The following is a 26,147-nucleotide window of genomic DNA, read 5'->3' as shown; positions in this document are numbered from 1 at the left end:
TGTGAATTGAAAATCCTATTTTTCGTTTACGTGTAATGTCTATGTGGAGTAAGTTGGAATTCTAGACAACACCGACGCAAAGCCCCTGGACACCAGGTCGAGTTGTCCAGGGTGGGGTTCTTCGGGGGACAGCTCGACCAACTTTTTTTCTCCTCATGATTTCATGATCTAAAATCCCTCATCTTAGATAAATTTGTCATTTTATGTATTAAATATGCTTTTATAAACACCCACCCCTAACCTAACCATAACTCTAACCCGGCGATTGTACGCCTTCGGCTCGTCAAAAATATATTCTCGTTGCAAAAAATATCAGCTTTATTCTTTAGAACAGCTCTCAAAATACTCACAATTTCCATGTTCCCTGTCATGACTGCGTTAATTATAAAAGCATTAATACATAAAATGACAATTTTATCTACGATGAGTTATTGCCAGTTATTCACCCCATGTATACGCAATGTTTACGTCTCTAGCTCCCACGGACAAAGAATTGTTTACATGTCAATACATTTCTCTTTCTATATATCTATCTACTCACATCTCGCTTAATTCTTTCTCCTTTCTACTGCTTTGTTTCCCTTCCCTTCTCTTGCTCTATTTCTGTATCTCTCTTTCTACTCTTTCACCCTCTCCCTCTCTTGCTCTGCCTCCCTCTTTTTCTCTTGCTCTGTCTCTCGATCCTTTTCTCTACTCTTTCACCCTCCCCATTTTCAGCCTCTGGCTCTCGTTCTCCCTCTTTTATGTCTTTGGATGTTCCTTAATTTTTGTCAATAAAATCTATTCTTCCTATTTAAAGTCATCATCTTATTGAAAGTCATCATGACAACTTTTACCATAAACAAAAATATTCTTTTCAAAAATAATTCCTAGGTACTGAGCTTCCTTCTCACATTCCTAGATAAATACTTATAAAACAGTACGACATACACAAATCACTCAATTACTACATATCTCATGAAAATGTTTGGAACAAACTGTTTCAATTTTTACTGCACATAAATTATCATTTAAGCTTTATCAAGGTAAACCTTTAAAGTCAAACATAACATTCTTCATCTTATCAACCATTACATGATATCAGAAGATCATGACACAACATAGCTCATATCACTAAATACCAATCCTAGTCAATATACATATAGTTGTATATCCAGAAATCTCAGTTCTCAACCTATGGTTTAATCAACCAAGTTTTATAATGTACAATAAATAATATGACATTCTTACTTTTATCAAGTCATGAGACTTAGATACATTACATTTCTCTTGTATTTGAGTTGAAATCTGCACATGCAATTCTAAACGCAATTCTAAATGCAATTACTAAAACGTGTTTCCAATAATCTGATTTTTTGTTTTAAATGATATTATATAGCACCCGTACTTCAGAACGTTAATATCATGAAAAAGGTTGAGCATGGTTATAAGTCTACAAACACCTTTGAATAAAACCTTTGCTAAAAACAATGCCAACATAGCACAACAATATCATGCTGTGGGATAATTAGCATAAAAACAATCCATGTATAAATATGTATGACATATTCTGCACAAAGTTGAAAACCTATAACATGGCTATACGTCAATGTCCATATAGTTTGTATATAACCTGTTAATACAAAGTAGAGATTATCAAATGTTCACATCATCACCTGAAGACAATGTCTTTGACTCAAAATTAAACAATTATCCAGCATTAAAGAGCACAACCCATTGTGTTCAGCATCATTAAGCCCTCTCTGATATATTTAGAGACATAAGGTGGCTGTCTAATTATCATCTCTTTCTGTTTTTTCTGTTCAAAATGTAGTGAGTAATATTCCTGCACTTGCATAAACTACAATGCGTATATATTGCTGTAATATTTTCTTCTTCATATCAAACTTGTGTAGTGGATTTCATGAATTTCTACAAAACATATGCTCAGGATAATAATTTTGTATGTGCTATCATAGAAAGTTTGATGGGTATACATTTGTGGCTGGGAAGATCAATATAAAATAAATCTCAACATTACATAATCCTGGTAAATGCAATATGTATTCAACAAATGACATTAACAAAATATGTTATTAAACCGTGATACACATCCAATAATTTACAATGGTAGACAGACAAAAGAAATCCATGAGTATAGTGCATTTTACATTCTGCTCATATAATCTGCTGTAACATTATACTGAACCTTCACCGATACAAGCCGAAACCTGTAATCTTGGAGCATCATGCTCCATCTCATGATTCTCTTATTGTCAAACCTCTTCGCTTGAATATAGAAGAATGGTTTGTGGTCTGTGTGTACTTCAATTTAATACAAATAATATTTTAACTTTTTGATTGCTCGTACTATTGCTAAGCACTTTTTTTCTATTGTGTAATTTTCTTCCCATGGTAATGACTTGTTACTCGCATAAGCAATCAGGAATTCTTCTCCTGAATGTTACTGCATAAGCCCAGCACCCACATTTACCTTCAATATAAACTGATCCTCGGCATCTTCTGCAGAATCTTGACACACCTTCCTACTCTCTATACACAAATCAAAGCAGCCAGCCACTGACAAGTTAACCTTCTGCCTGAGAAATTATTTGTTGAGAAGATTAATGTGATATTTCTTAAGAACACCACTGACAATGTAGTCATAGTCATACTTTACGCCAGCACAGGGAATGGACCCTTCCATTTCAGCAACAACTTGTTCTGATCAGTGGGAAGCAAGATAAACCCTGATCTCCGTTATTAAATTTCCTGTTTCTAGCATTCATATCCTAATACTTCTTGTATTTTCCTGCGGCACCTTTTAAGGCTTCCTGGGCTAACCCCCATGACTTCACCAACTTCTCACGGAGCACTATGTCATATTCATACTCATCTTTCAACTCCGGTATTACACCATCATTTGTCCTCAATTCCCTTAACATATCAAAGACACTCGCCAAGACCCAGTCTTCACTAAACCAAGTTTTCTGAAATGGTAGAAATTTTGAAGATATTCAATACCTACACATGGTGATAAAAAAATGTAATATGAATGAAACATTTCCATTGTCACTGCTAATATTAAATATAATCAGTGTCTCCGTTACCTTTACTACTGCTATCACCTTCACCAGTATTGTTAGTAGGTGAAAAGCATTACCCTTATTCATCTTTCAGATAGATGTTATTACTGATCACTGGTTTTATGCTAATGTTATCGTATTCATTTAATCAACGTCTGAGGAAATTAATTTTTCAAAATATTTTTTGTACAAAGCAAATGAGATATGAGCTCGCATGTGATGTCACACAGTTTGCAATTTGTGCTTCACTGATTACAACTCCAACAATTTATAACTTTCTCATTTGTTTTTGATTTTCCTCAAAATTTCATTGATTTGTTTCTCTCATTTATCTGCTTTTATGAAGACCAACTTATTTTTGGGGTGGACTTCTCCTTTAACACTTTACATGTATGAAGATCAACTTATTTTCGGGTGAACTTGCCCTTTAACACTTTACATGTATATGTAAGCATCTTAAAAAATGCATATTTATAATTATATGGCTAACGTCATTTACTCCTTACTGTACTTGGGGGGGGGGGGGGTGGCGTAAGAGCCCCCCCCCCCCCTCCCCCACCCCGCATTTTTGGAGATAGCGCCGCAACCGCTTGGAATTTTACATTGTTGTTCTTCGATTCTTTTCCTCAAGTCTTATGCACATTTTGATACCATTTTCATCGAATTTGGATACACCTGTCAGGTGTTACATAGCAATTAGTATGCGCATATCATCAAAAAGTGCTACAATTGCATATATACATGTACAAGCAGAAATGTGAATACAGGTAAATAGATGTATAAGTGGGAGATATGAATTGATATCAAATTGCTTTGATACGTTTCTCAAAGTAACTTGATGTATTCCAGAACAAAAGAATACATTAGAAATAAAATAATAGATCGAGGACTTAAAACCACAACTGTCTATGTCCAAATATGCCATTTGAGTAAAAATGCATTTAAAAGTTTGATTGCAAGCATAAAATCTGACAAAGTGTAGTAGTTATGTTTAATGCCATTAACTTATAAATAATACTTGGTCAAACATCATACATGGAAGCCATGACCTTTTGACCCTGTCAATGTCAGAAACTTAAAAAATGGGAGTGCCAAATACCATCCATGGAACTCTTCAGGAATGGCTAGGCTATTGCACAAGTTGATGAGATCCTTCTTCTTAAGGTTTAGGCTTTTTTAAATGCTTCTCTTGGTAGACAAGGTCCAGATTACGTGGAACTGATGATCTATCTTCTTGTAGTCATACAAGTAGTTATAGATGGTAGCAGATGGTGCTTTGCTCTTCCTTCCTGTATTGGAAGCTCTTTACATGTAGCCAGTTGAAGACGTGTCTATCTTCGTCTAGGCGTTTGTTATTCATGATCTGCTGTGAGAGATTTTTCAGATCATAAAAGTCTCCATGGCACATGTTTATGACCTTGTATGGAAGCCGACGTCTTAATTTGTGGAAAATGTTTTACCCAGTCATGCATTGTGAAGACATTGATGTTCTTTTTTTCTGTTTCAATAGCAGAATGCATGCTATTGCATTCCACGTGGGAATGCCCACTCTCCAGAAAATTGTGTGCGATGACTTTGAGATGTGTGTTCTGGATGGCATAGAGTAATGTTGCAGCGACATTCACTTTGCAAATCAAAAGAAGCAGAGACAAAAGTCCTCTTTCCAGCAACTACCTTGGCCTGGCATAGCTGCCAACACTTTGGAATTTTCAATTAGTAACATTTAAGTAAAACTGAATATCATGTGCGCGTAGCGCACATCACGAGCTTTCTTTGGAAAATCAGAGTCAAATTCCCTCATGTAGCAGGGTGTTGTTTGGCGAGCCTTAGTAATAAGGACACTTTTTAGAGTTTCGTTGCTCATGGACCCTCTGAAGTCAGTTTTGTTCTTTCGCACCTGACTGAAGACCCTTTCACATTCAGCATTGGTATGGGGTATGGTTAGAATCCCTTTTGCAAGTCTGTCATAGCACAGTTCACCAGAAACATTCTTTTCTGTCATCATACTTGTCCACTGCTTGTCAGTAGATTCCTCATTTTGCACTAAGTCCGGAAGCTGAGCAATTTGATAGATAAGGAACTGGTTCTCCAGAGCATCTAGGGCACTGTGCTTGTCTTCTTCTTCTTCCTGAAGCAACATGCAGGGGAACTTGTTGATGAAGAACTTTAGAGAAGTGAATTTGGCATCCTTCTGATATGCAATGTCAGCCACTTGCACATGGATGAGAACATCAGACTTCAATAGAAACTTACTTACAATGTAGTCACATGCCTTGGTGTAATATGAATGCACTGCTGCATAGAACTTATGGCAATCAGACTCATCTAAAGTGTTCACAATTTCTCTTGTTGCGCTTTTTATGACCATTTCAGATTCTTCACAAAGATTCTCCTTGTTCTTGTAGTCCAGAAGGGTCAAGTCTGTGGCTGCAATGATTGCTTGTGGAGCTACAAATTGGCTGTACAAGTCACGCAGTAGACTTTCTAGTATTCCTTTTAGCTTTTGTATCAGAGGACTTCTCGTCTGAAAGATGACATTTTTCTTGTGAAATGCAATGATGCTGTGGCTGATATTGGGTTTGAGTGCAATGAATTCAGAATTCTTTCCTGTCTTGTTTTATCTCTTACTGTCTGTCTTGTTTCTTTTTTTCCTCCACATCTTGTTTTTTCATTTCCAGTCATTTTACTAGAAATCATACTGGGATGACTGGAAGTTCCAGTCTTGAGCACTGTTGAGCCTGTTGCCTTGCCAACAACTTTCCCAGTCTTCTGCTTTTTTCTAGGTGTATCCGAAGCTTCCTCATTTGTCGTTTTTCCCGAGTAGTAGAGCTTGAAGATGCAGGTCTACTGTGTTGTGGCTGTGGTGTTTGAAGTTGAACCTGGGAGGTAGAGAAATTATTGATTACCATATGAGAAAGAAACAAGACTACTGACACAGTTTACAATTAAAAAGATACACTACATTTGAAATCTTGGCAGATGACTAGCATTATTGAATACATTTTTATATCTGTAAACTGAACAGCAGAGTGAAGATGATTGGAAGAGAAAGAGCTTACAAGTAAATGACCTAAAAATAAGAAGAAAAAATAAATGATGTAAAGGAACATATTTAACTGTCACCCTGTATATATCGTCCCTATTTTCACGAAGTGACGGTAGTGAGGAAAATCGTCACGCAAACTGTATGCAATTTTATTTCACTACCGTCACTTCGTGAAAACAGCGACGAATTATGATCAATTTTTGTACTCACTTGGGTCTGAGACTTGGCAGGTTTGCTCACATGTGGTGGATCTGCAGACACCTTCTTGGGAATGCAGAATGCTTGGAGTTGTGCAGTCATCTTGGTTTGGTGAGCAGGCTTTTTCTGCAGGACAAGACAAGCTTAAAAAAATTAATGCGATGCCTGCAACACTATTGATGACTTATTTATAAGCATGAAATTTAATTACACATTAAATTAAATTTTGCAATTACCATTTTGGTTCACGTAATATCCATTTTCGTATTTTTTTCAAACTATTTTAGAGTGTAAAATGATAATAACTGTTGCCAATTTGAGGAGTAAAAGCTGATTAATTCAAACATTTAGAAAGCTCTCTACTGCTAGGGTTAATCTATTCAAATCTGGTAATTTTAATGATGGCCATATTTAAATGGAATAAAAAGGAGTACATGCCTTGTAGTAATACATTTTCTAGCCTTACCTTCAGTTGAGATCCCTGAGCAGGTTCATTTTTCACAGCTGGAGTTGGCTTCTTTGGAACAAGTGAAGTCTGGACACTATTCTTGGTAGCCTTGGTCTGTTGAGTAGGCTTCTTCTGCTTTGTCTGTTGAGTAGGCGTCTTCTGCTCGGCTGACACTTCTCCTTCAAAAAAGAGGACTAGAGCTTGCCATTGTTGGATAAATCTTGGCAAGCATTGGCCCAAGCTCAGCCATCTCGTACAAGCATGTTTCAGAACTGCCTGCACTTCGTTCCCAATGAGCATCTGGAACTTCTTGAGATTCAATTTCCTGTTCACGCTGGCTTCCAGATAGTAGAACACATCAATAAGGAGCGAGTCAATTGAATATGGTAATGCAGATGACGCATCTTTGGCAGCAGAATCAATTAGATGATTGGGGCAACCAAGCACTGACACTTCCCGAGGCATGCCACAATTTGGTATGGTTTACTGTCGCTGACATTACTCCCATCAGTTGATATTGCAATTGGCCGTGCTTTCATGGCTGAAACGATCTGTCCTTGTTTATCTTTGGCCATTTCACGCACAAGACAAGATGTTTGGTCCTTGCACTGGTAAACTTCATAACCTCCTCAGAATTAGGAAAGGCTTTTTTCAACAATGGTCCCATGTGACTTGCAGCTGATAGAAGAATATTGTGCTCCAAATAAAATGATGTAAATAAGCACTCAGCTCTAGTTATATTAAAATCCTTGGAGGTTGACATCCATGATGTTATTTCTCGTGCTGACGATTCAGACTTGAAAGCAGTGATGTGTTGCTTTGATTTGCAATGAACAACAATGTCATTACAACCGCCATGCAAAATTGACAAATCTCGGCGACATTCCTTGCAAGTTGCATGATGTTTGCTCTTTCCTGATGATGCACCGAAGTCAAATTTATCAGCATATTTCTTGTTGTAAGCATGTCCTCTTTTGCACTCCATCTTATTCACAACGATTTTCTGTCTTACACGATGCAAGGAACTGCTTTGGCATCTTGAGCCTCTGTTTTTTGTACGAGATGGGTTTCCGTGAAATTCTCCTTCTGATCTCCAGACAACTGGTCATACTTCGTACATGTTGCACATTGGTCTTTTTTATTTATCATAACGTTTTTTCCGGGCAATGGTATGGTGTTGCTTGGCCACAATCAGTGAAATAGCTGCATAGGGAATCTTATCTGCTTAATGAGTAGAAAACTGCAAGTATTGCGCAATTCTTGATGAATGTACTTGAAACAGTCTGAACATCAAAGTAAAATGGCTAATGGACACATGGGAATAGACAGTTCTGAATAGACACAAAGTGAAATGAATATACAGTTCTTTGGTGGACATAACTGAATTTCACAAAAAATGGACATAGACAGTTCTGGCTTTAAGCCCTCTAGAAAAAATAAGAAATAAAAAACAATATAATACATATTAAAGAAAATAAAATGAAATTTGCATATTCAAAATTTATGCAAATTAACCTTTGCATTTTCAAATATCGACAGCCCCCCCCCCCCCCCCCCTGCAGTCAGGGGTTGCTCAAAATAGCCCAGGGCCAGTAGAATTTCAGAAATATGTTTGCTCTTTCATTAAAATTTAATGAGAAAATTGTAAAGCACAGTTTTTGTTGGGGTTGCAGGGGTTTACTCGTACATGTTTCTATGCGATTCCGTGTTTGTTTTTTGGGGGGAAAAAAGATGAAAAATTGTATTTTAAGATCGTATTTCACTCTTATTATCATACTAAATATGATTTAATCGTACTGGTTGGCATCTCTGTATAACCCTCCAATTTTCATTAACTCAAACAACTTACATCATAGTGAATAACCTACTCAACTAAAACGCATTATCACTACCAAACAATCATCTTTCAGCGAATAACATTCCAGCATTGGGTCCCGATATTAGTATTCTTTCATTATCATTAACCTTCCCATTTTGATATTCCATATATAATATGATATCAACCTCTTCTTTACTTAAATACTTGCATGTCTCATTGTCACGTTCAAGCTTGATCTCTGATTTGAGTGTCTTCTTCAGAGTGATGGTTTCCACCGTGACGTACCTTGTCTCCTCCTCCAACCCAGTCAAAAAATGAGCACTTTGCAAGGTTCATGGAATGTTCCAACTTCAATATACGGATCAGGTCGACAATCCTTAATCTGGGAAGAAAAAGCATGGATGTATGATCTTGTTATCCATCCACCTATCAATCCAGTATTCTAAATGTGCACCATTGTTTTAGATTTCTCAAATATGATCTATAAGTTCGAAATACATGTACATGTCATGATGTGAGTGATGTTTAAAGATACTAAGGTTTGAAAGGCAAGGAGTGACAACACATAAATCCTTTAACTCATCACCTTAAGAAAAGGGTTTTTACCAACTTTACAACCTGCTTTCAATGTGATGTCCATGGCAGATGATATCATTGATAAGTGTACGGTAAGCCAACAAAATATTGACAACCCTTTTAAGAAGGAATAATATTCATATTCGTTTTTGCAAGAATGAAGACATGATAAATGAAAATGTTTAATTATCAACAAAATTAAGAAATTTACTTGTTTATTCTTCTCATTTTACTACTAATATTAAAAAGCAATCTTAACAGCTTCATGGTAACTATAATATGTAGGGATGACCTCTGTTTCCAATAAATCTAGTCCCTTGCTGTACACATGATCTATCAATGTTCCCTTCTCAGTAGTAGCATTAACAACATGCTGTTTGTAACCTTTATTACACATTAGCTTGTTTACCTGTAAAGAACCTTTAAACAAATCCTCATTAAAATCTCCCATCACAATACACCTAATGCTTGTTTTGTGTAATACATCTAGCAAATTGTCTAATGATTCACAGAATGATTTGATACTATATGATGGAGGTCGATAAACAACTGAAATCACAACAGAAACTGGTTTGGTGACAAGAATTGCAATAAACTCTAAGTTGTCGACAGATATGTCTAATCTACTTGAATATGTATTCTTGATATACATTGCAACACCTCCGTGCGATTGTTCTTTGAGTACATTTCCAACTCCAGAATTACAGTATGACAGATGTCGTGGCTGATGATAAAATCGAAAGTTATCTAAAACAACGTCACAGAGATCATCATCATTAATCCATGTTTCGGTCAAGCAAATACAATCTACATTCACAAATTGGCACTGGGATTTGAAATCAGTAAAATGCTGTTTTAATCCTTGTACATTTTGCATTACCAAAGAAAAGTTATAATCGTGAATATCTTCGGAAGTTTCATTCTCAATAAACGGCTTCATAATCTCAATGCGTTCTTTAATTTCTGGATTACAATATATACGTTTAGGATCGAAATGTTCTATCACAAGTCCAGATAACGAAGTAACGCGACTAAGCCCAACATATGCCTGTCCAGATTGAAATACATTTTTTAATGATACAACAGCTTTGTCTAATGTCGAACCTTGTACTTTATGAATTGTGCAAGCATAAGCAAGCTTAAGTGGAAATTGTTTTCTCACATATTTCTTACCATTGGATTCTTGAGACATTTCGATTGAATGAATACCAATATCGGCCTTCTCAAAATTAACTTTGATGCAAACTGGATTCAAATTTGTATGATCCGTTATTATTTCTGTTACATTTCCGAAACATCCATTTGTCAGGCCTTTACTAACATCAATGTTTTTGAGCAACATCACTCTAGCATTAACTGCAATCCACAGATAAGGAGGCAACTGGGTTTTCATCTTTGTATAAGGTTTTTCCCGTATTTGATTTCCTTTTTTAACATCTTTGTCCATGTCTTGTGCTTTTACGCATATCACATCTCCACATTTTTTATGCAATAATTTCTTGTTCCAAGCATCTACTTCATTGTTACATGCATAGATATGCAGAGCATTTTCACATTCTTCACCAGTCTCACAGGACTTGAGCATTGCTAGGTCTTCATCACAGAGAATCTCTTCCCCTTGTTTTACACGTAATCTATTTAAGAGAAAAGCAAATTGGGTATCGTCTTTTTGTCTCATAATGTCTTCAAGTTCTACTTTCTTGAAATTAGCATTCCACAATGCACCATTGAGTGTGTCTTTATATAAAGGAGTTCCTAAGACTGGAGGTAACTGATACATGTCTCCCACAGCAATAACTGAAACACCAGCAAAAGCAGTTTGATCTCGTGATTGTTTTATTTGTCGTAGGCGGCCGTGAATGTAAGACATCAACTTTTGATTTACCATTGATACTTCATCTATGATTAAAATTTGCAATTCAGCCAGCTTATTTCGAAGGACACTTATTTTCTCATCACTCAGAGGTTGATACAGTCTTTGTGCATTGATTGGAATAGAAAGAATACTATGTATAGTATGGCCATTGATATTGTATGCAGCTACTCCGGTTGGAGCCATTTTCAATACTGAGACATCATCAGGATGTGGCAACATTCGGGCTAGTATACGTGTTGCTTCATAGTAAAGACATTTGATCAAATGACTCTTTCCAGTACCAGCACCTCCAGTTAGAAACATATGAAACGGTTCGACCGATTTTCCATTTACTCTATCTAAACACCACTGTCGTATTTTGTAAAAAACACTCTGTTGCTTCTCATTCAAAGACCTCATCAAAGAATGTCCATCTTGTTTGGAAATTTTTACTGAACGTAGTTCAATGCTATAGTCATCTTTTTTCGGTTCATTCTTTAAATCTGGGATATCAAGATCTCCATCACAATCTTCGACATCTACATTTTCTTTGGGATGTTCAAGTCGCTCTACTTCCTTTTCCGGACATAAAAGACCCCATGCATCTTCGTGTGGACCAAATTTGTCAAGATGCTCCTGTGCATGATCAATTGCATCGGCATTCATTTCAAACTTCTTTCGGTTAGTACAGACAATTGACCAGACTTTCTCCAATTCACGTCCACATATTTTCACAGAACCTGTCTCGTAGAACTCTTCATGTGTTTCAAATGTTGGGGGCTTTAATTGTCCATCTTCAAAATATGGCAGAAAGAGTTGCAAAATGCTCAAATAATATTTTTCGGGTGAGATGATGGGTGAGAATCGGGGATATCTTACAACTGCATCTCCCGTACGAGTACGCTTCTGAATATATCCCAGATCGTTATCTAATTTAAAGACATTTTTACTTCTTGTACTTGGCGTTTGGGATGCAGTTAAGATTCTATACTGAGAACAAAACGTTGCAAGACACATATCACTGAATTCTGCGTTTTTAGGTCGAGCTTTGTATCTGTCGAGCTTGCTAGGCATCCAAACATTCTCATCATCATCATTATCGTTATCTGGTCTGCTCTTTATAACGCTTAATGGTAAACTCATTCTGACAGGGTCGGGTCCAACAGGAATGAATTCCACTTTCCTAGAAGATTCTTTCAATCTGAGACTGCAAACACGATAGACGCTTTCTTGAGCAGACACTTCACGATTTTGCATGTACACCTGGCCAAGTTTTTTCATGCTTTCCTTTGCGTTCTCATTTCCCTCTTTCATTTCTGATAGTGTATGACTCAATAGCATTCCGATTTCTCGTTCAGCTTTTGACATGTAGGATACAATATAAGCCACGCATGCAAATACATTTGTTACAAACTGCAAATCCATGTTGGCATTCCAGCTTCTTAGTAGACTTGGATTAAACTGATTCACCCATACATCTTGTATTTCTCTTTTGATGATTATACTTTGTTGTGATGCTAATTCATTATGTGCATTCTCAAATTGATTTTGTGTAATGCCAAGCTTTTCAAAGAGATGGTTTACACTGTTGTACTCGATTCCATTGGATAATGCATCTTTAACTGACTTCAACAATTTCTCTGCATCATCTTTAATCTTTGTAGAAGCTTTAATTTGATCATTGTCCTTTCCCTTATTTTGCACTTTCCCACAATCTTTAGCTGGAATCTCTTCAACAGGTGTTACAATGAATGTTTTTTCAGATGGTGGTCTTGGGAAATTAAATCTACACGCTTTTCCCGTTTTTGTGCAAGATTTAGAATGTTTCTTACTGTGTTGTTGGACCTTGCTTACTATTTCATGTAGTTCTCGATCTTCCTTTTCATCCGGTTTCTGGCAAGAAATGTATTTATCTACAAATTGTACGACATCATCATCTTTATCGATACCCAACTGTGGAGCATTTTCAACCCAGAACAAGGCATGAATGTGAGGGGAACCACGGGCTTGATACTCTACTCTCCAAAATGAATCAACTACTTTACCAATCGGTGCAGCGGGAGATAAAATAACTCTCTTCATAAAAGTGTGAAATCTTTTATCAAACATTCTGGCAACTGTTACTGGATTTGATCTTAAAAGATTACATTTTTCTGTATAGTCTAATTCACTCGATTCCCTGGTGTCTCCTTTTTGTCTAAGCAATGTATTCATTAATTCTGGCCATCTCATATCGGCAGATGAGAAAGAAGCAAACCATGTCGGCTTTCCAAGCTGTCGTACCATTGCGAGAACATCTTTTTGTGTCTTTTGCCAGAATGGAGGTGTTCCACGAATTTGCTTTAAAAATTTATAGCCCTTGTCTGATTTTAGTATTTTTTTAACTTTCTCTGCATCTTTCAAATCTGAGGCAGTTATTGAAGACGAATCATCTTTTTTGTTTGGACTTTGCCTTAAAGCGATAGAAACTTGTGATATAACCTGTTGAATTTCATAAATATATTGTGCATAAAAGATGTAATCTGTATTCTGAGCAAATCTATTGTCCACGTGCATCAGTCGGTTATGCAGATAACGTCCTAATGTTATTTTTTCATCTCTTCTATCATGGAATGTTGGTTGACCTTTAGGAAATAACACTGGGAAACATTTGGCCTCATTGCTTTCATCTTGTAGAATTGATACAGGGCTTCTTCCTTCACAAGGAGCACAACATATTATGTCTTCAAAATACTGATCTAATATTTCCTGTCCAATATCTACCGGCTGGAGACATGAGTCTAACTGAATACCGCGTAAGCGTTCTTCCATATCGTCTTCAGTGTTGTTGTCATCTATTTTTTGTTGTAGTTTACTGTTGTCTTGCATGTTTTCATTAGCATTTTTGTCTTTGGACAAAATGTAATCAATTTGTTCTTCCATTTCCTTCCAATATTTTGCCAAACGAGCTTTACCACCAATTTCCACTGCTTCTTCCTTTTCATTATCTTTTTCATTTCGTTCAAGTGAGTTTTCCCATTTATCATTTACTGCAACATCAAAATACCACTTATTATTTGCTTTTAAATACTGCAGAGCATTGAGCAAGTTAGATTTATCTACAAATTTGTACTCATAATAGCTTTTGTACGACAATTTTCGTTTGAGTTTAACACGGATCAATTGATCTTCAGTCTGTGGTCTTGGCAACATATCTACTGTTTCATAAGTGTTTGAAGGCACGCACACGACTGGGCCATGGACTCCATTTTGACCACCTTTAGGCAAGGCCATTAACTTCATGAAAGGGATATTCAATGCAATCAAATGCTGTTCTAAATTGTTCAGATTGGCAAGTTCTTCTGGAACTTCATGTAGTTGTAAATTGTTCATGTTTGCTTCTGCAGGTACTTTTCCAGCTTGCAATTTTCTATGACAGGTAAAGCATATCCAAAGTGTCGATCTGGCTGACTGGCCTATTAAACATTTTGACCGGCATTCTGAATTGCAAACATGCAAATATTCTTCACTTATGCACGTGTGAATTTTATAATTACTCTTTTTACATTTCAATACCTGGTTCTCAAAGAGAAGTTTTAAGCATACACAGCACACATATTCTGGGCCATGAGAAATTATCTTTCTAAATTCTTCAAGTACAATATCAAACTCGGACAATTTTACCGTTCGAAGTACAGACCTTTTTCGATTTTGTTTTATTACATTTTGCCTATATTTTTCAATTCTTTTATATTTCATTTTTAAGCTCATCAATTTCTTTTCCTTAAATTCGTTGCCTTTATATCTAATTTTGGACAATGTTTTCATATTTGCCTTTTTTGTATGTTTAAATTGTTGATCGTTGTGATATAATTTCTTCATTTGTTTTTTCATGATATCTTGTTGTTTTTCCTTAAAATTTTCATCGTTCAAATATTTACTTCTTAATTTGCTTTTGTGAATTCGTTTAAATAGTTCATCATGCTGGTATTTACTTCTTATTCTACTCTTGTGCATTCGTTTAAATAGTTCATCATGCTGGTATTTACTTCTTATTCTACTCTTGTGCATTCGTTTAAATAGTTCATCATGCTGGTATTTACTTCTTATTCTACTCTTGTGCATTCGTTTAAATAGTTCATCGTTCCAATATTTATTTTTCATTTTAGTCCTCATAGCTGTTTTAACATTTTCTTTAAATCCTTCATTTCTCAAATATTTTTGTTTATTTCTATACAAAATTTTCTTTTTATAACATAAATCAGAATGATATTTGGTTTTCATAATATTTAGCTGTATGTTCCTGAAATTTGAATCCTCTTTATACATTTCTTTTTGCCTTTGTTTCACATAAGCTCCTTGCTTTATTTTGTGTGATAAATTAGTGTTGTAATTCTCTTTTTGTCTTTGTTTTACTTCATTTATTTTTTCCATGTTATAGGTTAAATCATTTTGATATTTATTCTTCGATTTAATTTTCCTCATTTGCGCATTGTGAAGACACTTTTCCTTTTTCTTAATTATTTCATCTTTGGTCAAGGCTCGTTTTTCTCTCATAAGCTGTCTACTGCGCTCCCTTCTTTGATTAGAACTTTGTCTGTGTTTACGTTTTTTCTTTCCATGGTCTACATTTCCAACATGAACTTCTCCAATTATTATTAATTCATCATTACTATCAGCACATTCGCTTGCATCAATTCTTAAGCTGTCGTTCTCATTCATTTTTACCAATTTGGTTTTTCGAACTTCATTACCAAGGTCAACATCGACTTTTGCATCATTTTCAATGTTACTCAATTTTCGTTTTCTGCTTAAGATAGAGTTGGAATTCTGAACTTTGTTCACTAAATTTAATCTATCAGAGTCATTCCCGCATTTAGTACAATTTTTGAAATCTCCATTTTGTTCATTTACATATTCTGTCTTGATAGAGTCATTTCTTTTCAAAAGACAACTTTTATTCAGCGGTGGTTCTTTTAGTTTCGTTAAGGTAATTGTCACACTCTTCAGTTTTAATCCTGACCGTTATAATGTACATCATGACTGATCGTTTCATTTGCTTTTTCAGGGAAGAGAAATACATTTGGGTTATCAATCATCTTTTGTGGGGAAACACTCTCATCCAATATTTGAACTTCATCAAAGCTTTCACAATGTATGGAACATCCAGAGCTTCCAGACTGACTTTCACTGTGTGTATTTGACGAAGGAATTGGATTACAAACAAAATCCTGTAACTGTGGATAGCCTTTCAAGGTTTCATTCTTACCGGAAGTTGCTTTAGCACATACACTAGTTACTTCATATTCGGTGTGCAGGGGGCATCCCATTGATTTTGCTAACCTCATGCAATGCTTGTACACACCTTGCCAGCTTTGAGTACGAAGTACAACACTGTGTCCGTTACAAATCAGGAAACCTCGACTGCTTCTGGAATGTGAATCAAATATAAAAAAACCATCTTGACCAGATAATACAATGAAAGTACTTCTAGCAAATGTCACAAAACATGCATCAGAATCAGTACAGAGTTCTTTTTCGAGTGCTTGCTTCAATGTCATCGAAAGAGACTGGGCCAATATCAATTCATCTCCATCTAACAATCCAGTGACTGGTTCACGGCATACTATGTTAAACAATTCATTGTACGCATCCAAATATTCAAATAGATCAGATATCAATAAGTATTGGTTGTCGAGTGAAGTGGATCGCCGTATGTAACAATATAATTCATTACCGTTATTCAAAATCCTGTCTAGATCTGTACTTTTCCAATCATTGGCATTTTTTACCTTGCTATACAACAGTGCAGAAAGTGAATTGGTAACACACTGCTTTCCACTTAAGTCACCAAATCTTGTATCCCCTTGATTGAATGTCCCTTGGGCAACCAGCGTTATTTGTGTATCAACTCTCGTGCATTTGTCTTTGTGATCACTTTCAAGGGTTTCGTCCTTGGTGTTACGTTCGTTGTGAACGACTGATTTAGACTGATTACTTGCACACTGTTCATATGTCATGTCAAAAAGATTTGCAGTACCTTTTCTCTCATCGTGATTTATCGTACCAGTTTCCAACGTGAGCCTACGTTTTTTTCCCTTTGGATCAACATGGTTTTGAAATGTTTCAGGAGACTTATCCACTACTTCATCAATTTCTTCCTCTATCTGACACTTGGATCTACACTTCTTGAACACATGCTTTACTTTAACATCAGCCTGAATTGATGGACATGGCAAAGTTCTCTTTGTTGTTCTTGTCTGTTCTAATGAATTGAAATTGACAAAATCTACAGATTCAACAACATTAAAATGAACATTTCCTGTGTACAGTATATAAATTCCCTTATCAGATGTAACAATATTGATTCTTCCAGGTTTCTTTGCAGAGTACAATTGCCAACATGGTACTTGGTCATTGTATGAATAAATATCAGTATCGATTAAATTTGCTAAAGCGCTAATTTCAGTGTCTGTAGCCCACGTTCCGTCTTCCTTTATTCTACGTTTCAAAACATATTCTCTGACTGTTCTATATTCTTGCCTCAATGTATTACTAAACATGTCCTTGGTTTGCAATAAATGTTTCACAGTGGCATTTCTTAAAATTGCATGATTACGCTCAGTTCCAGAAATTACATAGGAAATTGCACGAAAGAAACAATTGCCATCACCAGTAATTTGTTTACTCTGTAAAGGAACTCCAATAGAGCTATTTCTATCTAACCTTGAATCACAGCCTTTGCCTATATATCTGATATTCAGTTTTGAACAAATGTTCTGTTTGTCATTATTCTGGAGGGGTACAAATTTGAAATCTTTATCTGGTCTATCACGTAATCCAAGATCTGCTACAAATTCAACTTCTGTTTCTGTTTCATCAGTACATGTGTACATATTAGCATCTATTGCCTTTTCAATGTCTTCATCTTTGATATTTGAATCTGAAGAAGATTCTAAAGGATTCCTTGAATGAGCATGATCATTAAATGACATATCAGTATCATTGTCTGTACCATCTTTTACTGTATCAAAGCTTCTATTCTTCAGGTCATTGTCATACACTGCATCTTCTTGTACACCATCTGAAACATCTGAAAAATCATTTTTCATCATATCATCATTTTCCAATACCGATTCACAGACATTGTCTACTGGTTCATTTATGGGCATATCTTTTGGTCTATCACAAACATTCAAAGGCATATTGCGTTGTGGTAAAACACTTCTATCGAATAAATCACATCCAGGACTTGTGTCTGTATCACTATCAGATTCTATACAATTTCTTGCACACGAACGTTTCACTGGTATATGAACATCACTGCCACTATCATCGTCCGTTTCAATTTCCCCATTTTCATCAAAATTTGATTTCAACAGATTATTCTTTGAATCGTCCTGCACAACTCCATCTGAACCTTTGTTGTCTTTCATATTGCAAATATGCTGGTCTGAGTGTTCATCATTTTTACATGTATTTGGATCAAGTCCTTGGTCACTTGCATTCATAGATTTCTTTGTATCCAGCTTCTCATTCTTTACTGCTAATTCTATTCCTTCATCTTTGTCAAATCTAATCTCTGATTTATCAGAAGAGTGATTTCCATCAGTGCCTTTTTTCCCGGCTTTGGAAGACTGACCTTTCTTGTTCCTTGCTCGACCTTTCTTGTTCTTTGCTTCTTTTTTCTTGCCACCAGCATGAACTCTGTACTTTCGCAAATCCTTGATCTGTTCAAAAAGATTACAAGTACATACATCGATATCAACACATGTATCTGTTCTAGATTGAGTTGGCAAATTGCTTGCTATGTCTGCCCAGGATCGTGTTTGTGCCGTTTCACTTTGCACACACATGTCATTATACAACTTCATTGCATGTGGGGACTGCACACTGTAGGCATATAAACCTAAAAGAGTTTCTGTGTAAGATTGAACACTGATATCTTTTTCTCGGATTTCACCTTCTTTTCTTTACAATCAACTTTCTTTCGGTCTTCCTTTTTTTTCCTGCTATGGCTTTCATAGAATGTCTTCATTGCTTTGCCGATGTAAGTTACACCAGGTTCTAAGACTTTGCCATTCACTGATTTTCTTCTGATTTTCCTGTCTGTTTGATGATCATCTATTGATTTGGGATACAATTTTCTTGATTTTAGTTTCTCCACCCATTTCGTCTTCCTTGATTTCACAATTACCCAGTCATCCTCAAATTTTTCATTTTGCATCTCTTCGTGTTCTATTTGGGATGGATTTTCCATAGCCAAAGGATTATGTCTATCAGACTCATTTGTTTGCCTGTCAGTTATATGATGTTGTGTTCCTCTCAATCGATTGGTTTTCTTTCCCTTTTTACCATACCTCTTCTTTGATCTGCCACATTTTCTTTTGTTGGTCGTACTTGATAGGGTCCTTGATTGGTTCAAATCCAAGTAACAGTGTTCATCATGATCACCAAGAAGTTCGTATCTATTGAAATGAGAAGGGATGCATACTTGATCAAACATGCGATGAGCCATGTTGTTATTGCCACAAAATGAACAAATCCAGATCAATGTCAGGTCACTCAGTCTGTCTTCACAGGGAATCCCATACATGTCACATGAAAATGCTTACTACAACAGTCACATCTTGCATCACTTTCATTTTCTTTGATTTCATTGTTACAGATACAGCATTCATTAAGATCTGGGTTGGTCACCAATGCACAACTAGTCAGTATATTCATGATTTCATCAAGTGTTTTCTTAAATTCAATTGTATCCATCATGGTAAATTTTGCTTATATACTTGCAACAGTTCTGGTTAATAATTACAAGTCTACAATTAACGGTTCTGTAACTTTGATATATAATGTTCTGTATATATTCCTTACTCCAATAGTCTTTTATTTAAATATTCCTATTGTGAATTATGAAAAACTAATCCTTACTGATATTAAACTCTATGGTATTTCAATAGCCTAGCTTTATATACACTAGCTTGTACTGTGTTAAGGAGCTATAATGTTTTTGTCTCAAGATGGCGTTTTTATTAAAATTATGAGTAGGTCATTAATAGCCTAAATGTATTGTAGGCCTATATAAGTTCCCAAATTGCTAATTTCTTTGTTACTCTCTCTCTGCAAACAGGTTCACTTTATATCCTGATCAAAATATCTTTCTTATTCTTTCTCAAATCAATCAACCTCACTTATATTTCTAAAACTATATATTTATCCTGACCCAATCTTCTTTCTTACTCTCTCTACAATCAAGCTTACTTTTATTTTTAAAATTCTGAACACTATATATCGAAGGATTTCTTTCCTTTTCTCTTTACAATCAACAACGCTCACTTTTCTAGGACTCTATATATTGACACAAATTTTGTGTGATTATGGTCTTATCAAGTTCTAGGAATTAGAATTAAATTGCTTTCTCGCTATTGTTCTTCTTTTTATTTCAGTTTGTTTTTAATTCCTTTTAGAAACTGCCAAATATTTCTTTCTAATTTACAGTAATTATGTCTTCTAAAATGGCAATACAGTCTTTCAAACTTGCAATATTGCCTTCTTCACACTATTTTGTTCAATCTTCTTTATTCTTTGCTGTGTATACGCTCTTTTTACTTTCCCAAGATTACTAATACTACTGTTTTGAATTCTAATAGAGGTCTTATCAAGTTCTAGGAATTAGAATTAGATTGCTTTTTCTCTATTGTTCTTCTTTTTATTTCACTTTGCTTTTAATTCCTTCTAGAAACTGCCCAGATTTTTTTTCTAATTGACAGCAATTTTGTCTTCTAAAATACAGTCCTTAAAACTTCCAATATTATCTTCAACGACTACTTTCCAATCTACTTTACTCTTTAAAATGTATACCTCTTTTTTTCTTTCCCAAGATTTACAATATTACTGCTTTCAACTGTAATTATGGTCTTATCAAGTTCCAGGAATTAGAATTAGATTCCTGTTCCTCTATTATTCTTCTTTTATTATTGCAGTTTACTTTTAATTCCTTCTAGAAACTGCTAATAATTTCTTTGTAATTGACAATAATTATGTCTTCTAAAATGGCAATACAGTCCTTCAAACTTCCAATATTTATCTTGAACGACTACTTTTCCAATCTACTTTACTCTTTAAAATGTATACCTCTTTTTTTTCTTTCCCAAGATTTACAATATTACTGCTTTCAACTGTAAGTATGGTCTTATCAAGTTCCAGGAATTAGAGTTAGATTCCTTTCCCTCTATTGTTCTTCTTTTTATTTCAGTTTACTTTTAATTCCTTCTAGAAACTACCAATAATTTCTTTATAATTGACAATAATTATGTCTTCTAAAAATGGCAATACAATCTTTAGAAATATTCTGTTCCAGTTTTGATTCGATTCAAGATTTCCAGATTCAAGTTTCATTCAGTATGTATGTTTCAGATTCAAGGTTCAAGATAGTTCAAGTTCAAGTGCTAGTTCAAATACAAGTTCAAGTGCAAGTTCTTTGGAAGTTCTTTAGTTCAAAATAGTTCAAGATAGTTCAAAATAGTTCAAGATAGTTCAAGATAGTTCAAGATAGTTCAAGATAGTTCAAGATAGTTCAAGTGCAAGTTCAAGTGTAAGTTCAAGTGCAAGTTCAAGTGCAAGTTCAAGTGTAAGTTCAAGTGTAAGTTCAAGTGCAAGTTCAAGTTCTTTGGAGAGTTCTTTGGAGAGTTCTTTGGAGAGTTCTTTGGAGAGTTCTTTGGAGAGTTCTTTGGAGAGTTTTTGGAGAGTTCTTTGGAGAGTTCTTTGGAGAGTTCTTTGGAGAGTTCTTTGGAGTGTACCACCCTCGGTCCTGCAAAAGACAGAAAGGAATAGAAAAAAAAATTAATTAAATTCAATAGACACGTCTGGGCAATTCTTGAGAAATCATCAAGGAGCTCGTATCTATTGAAATGAGAATGACTTAATTATTAAATCACTATTGCTTCAAAATAGACTTCCCCTTTAAGTCAACATAGATATGTGCCAGATCCAGCCCCATTCACTTTTTACATGATTGAAAAGCCCTGATAAGGGCTCGTTTGTACCATATTATGAAGTTTATGAATTAATATGGATTATAGATTAGAATCTAGAATATACTTACTTTAATTAGAGCGATGCTGGAAAGTGTGCTTAGATGTTAAGTACTTGTAATCTGGCATTTTCGTAAGTAAGAAGACCAGCCACTATCGCTTTTGCAACAGCGCTGTGTTGTGTGCATCTATTAAATGCAGTGCACAATTTATCGTCACCACTAGTGCGGGCGCGGGTGCCAGCGGTCTATTAAGGCAAGCCGGGATTTGCGGAACCAGAAGATAGTCTCAGTGGAGCATCCCGAGACCAAAATAAAGTCATAGTCATATAGTCATAGTGATAAAACACCCTAAATGTAAAAAATCTGCTCACAAAAACTAAAAGGAAACCAAAACCCAAGGAGAAAATCATCTCATACGAAAGAGTAATATGAGAGAAGCAATTTCAAAAAAGTTTCATCAAAATCGGCTATAAAATAAGAGAGTTATGAAAGTTTGAAAACACTTGTTGTACTTTCTATGGGGATCCTCAAATGGCAACGCAAATACAAATAGTGAGCCCTCATCCAATGCTTAAAGATACTATGTCCCTTTTGCAGCCAACATCAAATTCTGAAGAACTTTGCAGAAATTATGAATATGTCATGTATGTCCTATCTGTCAAATTTAAACATTAGCAGTGTCCTAATATTCATATTATGCAAAGAAACCCGTTTACTTGCTAGACTAGCTTCACTGTCAGACACTATTGAGTGACTCACTGGCTTTTTTCTTCTTTGGTAATAACATACATGTACATAAAATGAGCTGTAAAGGGTATATGAACATTTGTCAACATCAATATCCCACTTCTGCTTGTAATGGCCAAAATTAAACTGATTGAATCTTTGCGCAGCATAAAATGTACGACCATTCGGTACAATGGTCTGAAAATAAGACCATTACTTACTGGCTCTATAGTTCTTAAGTCGATTCGACAACTAATAGTTGTTATTTTCCAACTTAAAGACATTTTCAAGCCCCCCCCCCCTTTTTTTAGGGAAGTTCTAAATTAGTATTATCTTTCAAATGCCGTTGGAATGTAACCTCCTCATTTGTTGGCCTGCAAATGGGACATAGTACCTTTAAAGGTAAAGACCAGTTTTGGTCATGCGATTGCATTGGGACGCTAAACATGTAAACAAAAATTAATGGCCTAACTCAAATCTTTTGGGACCCATAAAATAGCTTTGACTTAGACAAATTTTGATTTAGGAGGGTTATAAAATAATGGGACAAAACAGGATGGGCTACGTGTAGACATTCAACCATAGCAATTTTTGACTTATCCCAGTTCGACTTAGGCAAGGTCACCTGTACTATATGTTTTGCATTGGACTAAAATCAAAATACATCTATACGTTTGCACTAGGTGTTCAATGAAAAAAACTTTTTCTTCTTTATCAACTCCTTACATAATTCACTATGGATTCTCTTCAAATTTTGGCTACACCCAATGGAAGAGTATTATGAATTGTCCACAAAATTATGTTGCATACCTACGGAAGTGTCAAAAATGTTATATAGAAATTTCATTAAGCCATAGCTTTCCTATTCCGCGTTCAATTATGTTCCCAATTATGCAGATCTGTTTCATTCCATTGTAGCTTTAATTTAAAAACTACTTGACTTCAGCCTTCTTAAGCAGATCAACTTACTCTCTGCAACTCTCTGCAACTCTCTGCAACTCTGAAAACAGTCAATAACCTGAAAGAAAAAAGAAAAGAAAAAACAATTGCATTTCATGAAATACCAATATGAATATATTACACAAATAAATACAAATAGTGAGCCCTCATCCAATGCTTAAAGATACTATGTCGGTCCCTTTTGCAGCCAACATCAAATTATGTAGAACTTTGCAGAAATTATGAATATGTCATGTATGTCCTATCTGTCAAATTTAAACATTAGCAGTGTCCTAATATTCATATTATGCAAAGAAACCCGTTTACTTGCTATACTAGCTTCCCTGTCAGACACTATTGAGTGACTCACTGGCTTTTTTCTTCTTTGGTAATAACATACATGTACATAAAATGAGCTGTAAGGGTATATGAACATTTGTCAACATCAATATCCCACTTCTGCTTGTAATGGCCAAAATTAAACTGATTGAATCTTTGCGCAGCATAAAATGTACGACCATTCGGTACAATGGTCTGAAAATAAGACCATTACTTACTGGCTCTATAGTTCTTAAGTCGATTCGACAACTAATAGTCGTTATTTTCCAACTTAAAGACATTTTCAAGCCCCCCCCCCCCTTTTTTTAGGGAACTTCTAAATTAGTATTATCTTTCAAATGCCGTTCGAATGTAGCCTTCTCATTTTGTTGGCCTGCAAATGGGACATAGTACCTTTAAAGTAAAGACCAGTTTGGTCATGCGATTGCATTGGGACGCTAAACATGTAAACAAAAATTAATGGCCTAACTCAAATCTTTTGGGACCCATAAAATAGCTTTGACTTAGACAAATTTGATTTAGGAGGGTTATAAAATAATGGGACAAAACAGGATGGGCTACGTGTAGACGTTCAACCATAGCAATTTTTGACTTATCCAAGTTCGACTTAGGCAAGGTCACCTGTACTATATGTATTGCATTGGACTAAAATCAAAATACATCTATCATTTGCACTAGGTGTTTAAACAAACTTTTTCGGAAACGTTGTGGAATCGATCACAAAAGGTTGATCATCTAGCATATACGGTAAGTATTGGTGTGTACTGAAAGGTTGTGGATCATCAAAATGATGAGAAATTTGACCCAGTCATGGTAAAGTTACAAGCACTGTACACAGAAAGATGTATATGGGACTATGCGACACATGCGCGATATCTATCCACTCCGGATAGATATAATTTACCAAATATATCAATTAGTATCAAAATTTGTATCATCAGGTATTAGTCAAAACATATTCTTTCACATGATTGGTAATAAAAGGTACCATTTCATTTTTTGAGAGGGGGGCGTTTCCAAAACTGGTCTATACCTTTACTGACATAATTAAAAGTAACTTGGTAGTGTCCAAAAAGTTATATAGACAATTTCTAAAAGCCATAGCTTTCGTATTCTGCATTCAATTGTTCCCAATTATGCGGATCTGTTTCATTCCGTCATAGCTTTAATTTAAAAACTACTTGACTTCAGCCTTTCTAAGCATATCAACTTACTTTCTGCAACTCTTGAACTCTCAGTAACCTAAAATACAAACAAAAAAAACAAAAAATTACATTTAATAAAATACCAATATGAATATATTACAATAAATACAAATAATGAGCCTCATTCATAATGCAAATGACATAAATAAAACAAGTCAACGCAAAGCATAGCATCCCCTCGCAGGGTACATACTGGGAAATCAAACTTAGCCATGTTTTGATGCCATGTACTTTCATATCAAATTGATTAAAATCCGTCAAAATTACTAAAGTTATCAATTTTCAGAAACCAGATTCGCATATTTAATGAGCTATGACCTTTGACCTATATACTGGGAAATCAAACTTAGGCCGTGTTTTGATTAGGCCTGAGTCATGTCGGGATTTTCATAAACCGGGTCCCGACGGCCTTGCACCTATCGGGACCCGGTGTCCCGAAATCAGCTCGCAGGATTTGTCACTTGCCTCTATAAAAAGCGCATATCATGATTATTATCATCAGTATGTCCCTTAAAAGTGACCTTTTTTATCAATCAAATCAATTAACTAATGCATACCTCGGCTCAGATCGGTATTCTTCCATTTGACATTATTTCATCCATGATTGGCGATGTTTAGTGCCATTATCGTGCCTCTAAAGTAAAAAAACTGGGGCAAAAATAGAATGACAACGTTCCAGCCGCCATTTGATTTATGCAGGTTGAATAAATCTGGTCAAAAAATATGAATGTTTAGAATAATAAAACAGCTTTCTAAAAAATTCTTCTTTACAATATACCGATCATATAATTTTTTAAAGACAAAATAAATATTTATCTCTTATTTTAAACATCGCATGCTTTTTTTTAAAAGCTGAAAATACTTGGTAATCACGAAGTTCGATACGGATAGCTGTTGCAAGGCAAGTTCAGACAGTC

General features: G+C 35.3%; 2 protein-coding genes and 1 long non-coding RNA gene across 3 annotated transcripts in view; all 3 read right to left on the bottom strand.

Moving 5' to 3' along the window:
- LOC100892251 (MAM and LDL-receptor class A domain-containing protein 1-like) overlaps nt 1-5,724 on the bottom strand; it is a 43,286-nt gene extending 37,562 nt beyond the window's left edge. Inside the window, exons 1-2 of the mRNA XM_030995868.1 lie at nt 5,694-5,724; nt 5,073-5,276 (exon numbers count right to left, since the gene is read on the bottom strand). Of these exons, the coding sequence (XP_030851728.1) occupies nt 5,073-5,276; nt 5,694-5,724 (235 nt within the window). The remainder of the gene's footprint in view (nt 1-5,072; nt 5,277-5,693) is intronic.
- Nucleotides 956-8,184, bottom strand: LOC115928630. Its single transcript, XM_030996153.1, has 3 exons — nt 6,776-8,184; nt 6,322-6,435; nt 956-5,944 (listed from the first exon to the last, which is right to left on the bottom strand). The coding sequence occupies exons 1-3, from the start codon at nt 7,220-7,222 to the stop codon at nt 5,759-5,761; spliced, it is 747 nt and encodes a 248-aa protein (XP_030852013.1). The 5' UTR covers nt 7,223-8,184; the 3' UTR covers nt 956-5,758.
- Nucleotides 8,185-23,454: 15,270 nt separating this feature from the next.
- On the bottom strand, nt 23,455-25,295 carry LOC115928865. Its single transcript, XR_004066262.1, has 2 exons — nt 25,240-25,295; nt 23,455-23,765 (listed from the first exon to the last, which is right to left on the bottom strand). It is a non-coding gene; the product is annotated as an uncharacterized LOC115928865 (long non-coding RNA).
- Nucleotides 25,296-26,147: the final 852 nt, after the last annotated feature.

The sequence above is a fragment of the Strongylocentrotus purpuratus genome, unplaced genomic scaffold (assembly GCF_000002235.5).
Source record: "Strongylocentrotus purpuratus isolate Spur 01 unplaced genomic scaffold, Spur_5.0 spur5_scaffold_3, whole genome shotgun sequence".
Taxonomy (NCBI): Eukaryota; Metazoa; Echinodermata; class Echinoidea; order Camarodonta; family Strongylocentrotidae; genus Strongylocentrotus; species Strongylocentrotus purpuratus.
This window is presented reverse-complemented; position numbering and strand designations above follow the sequence as displayed.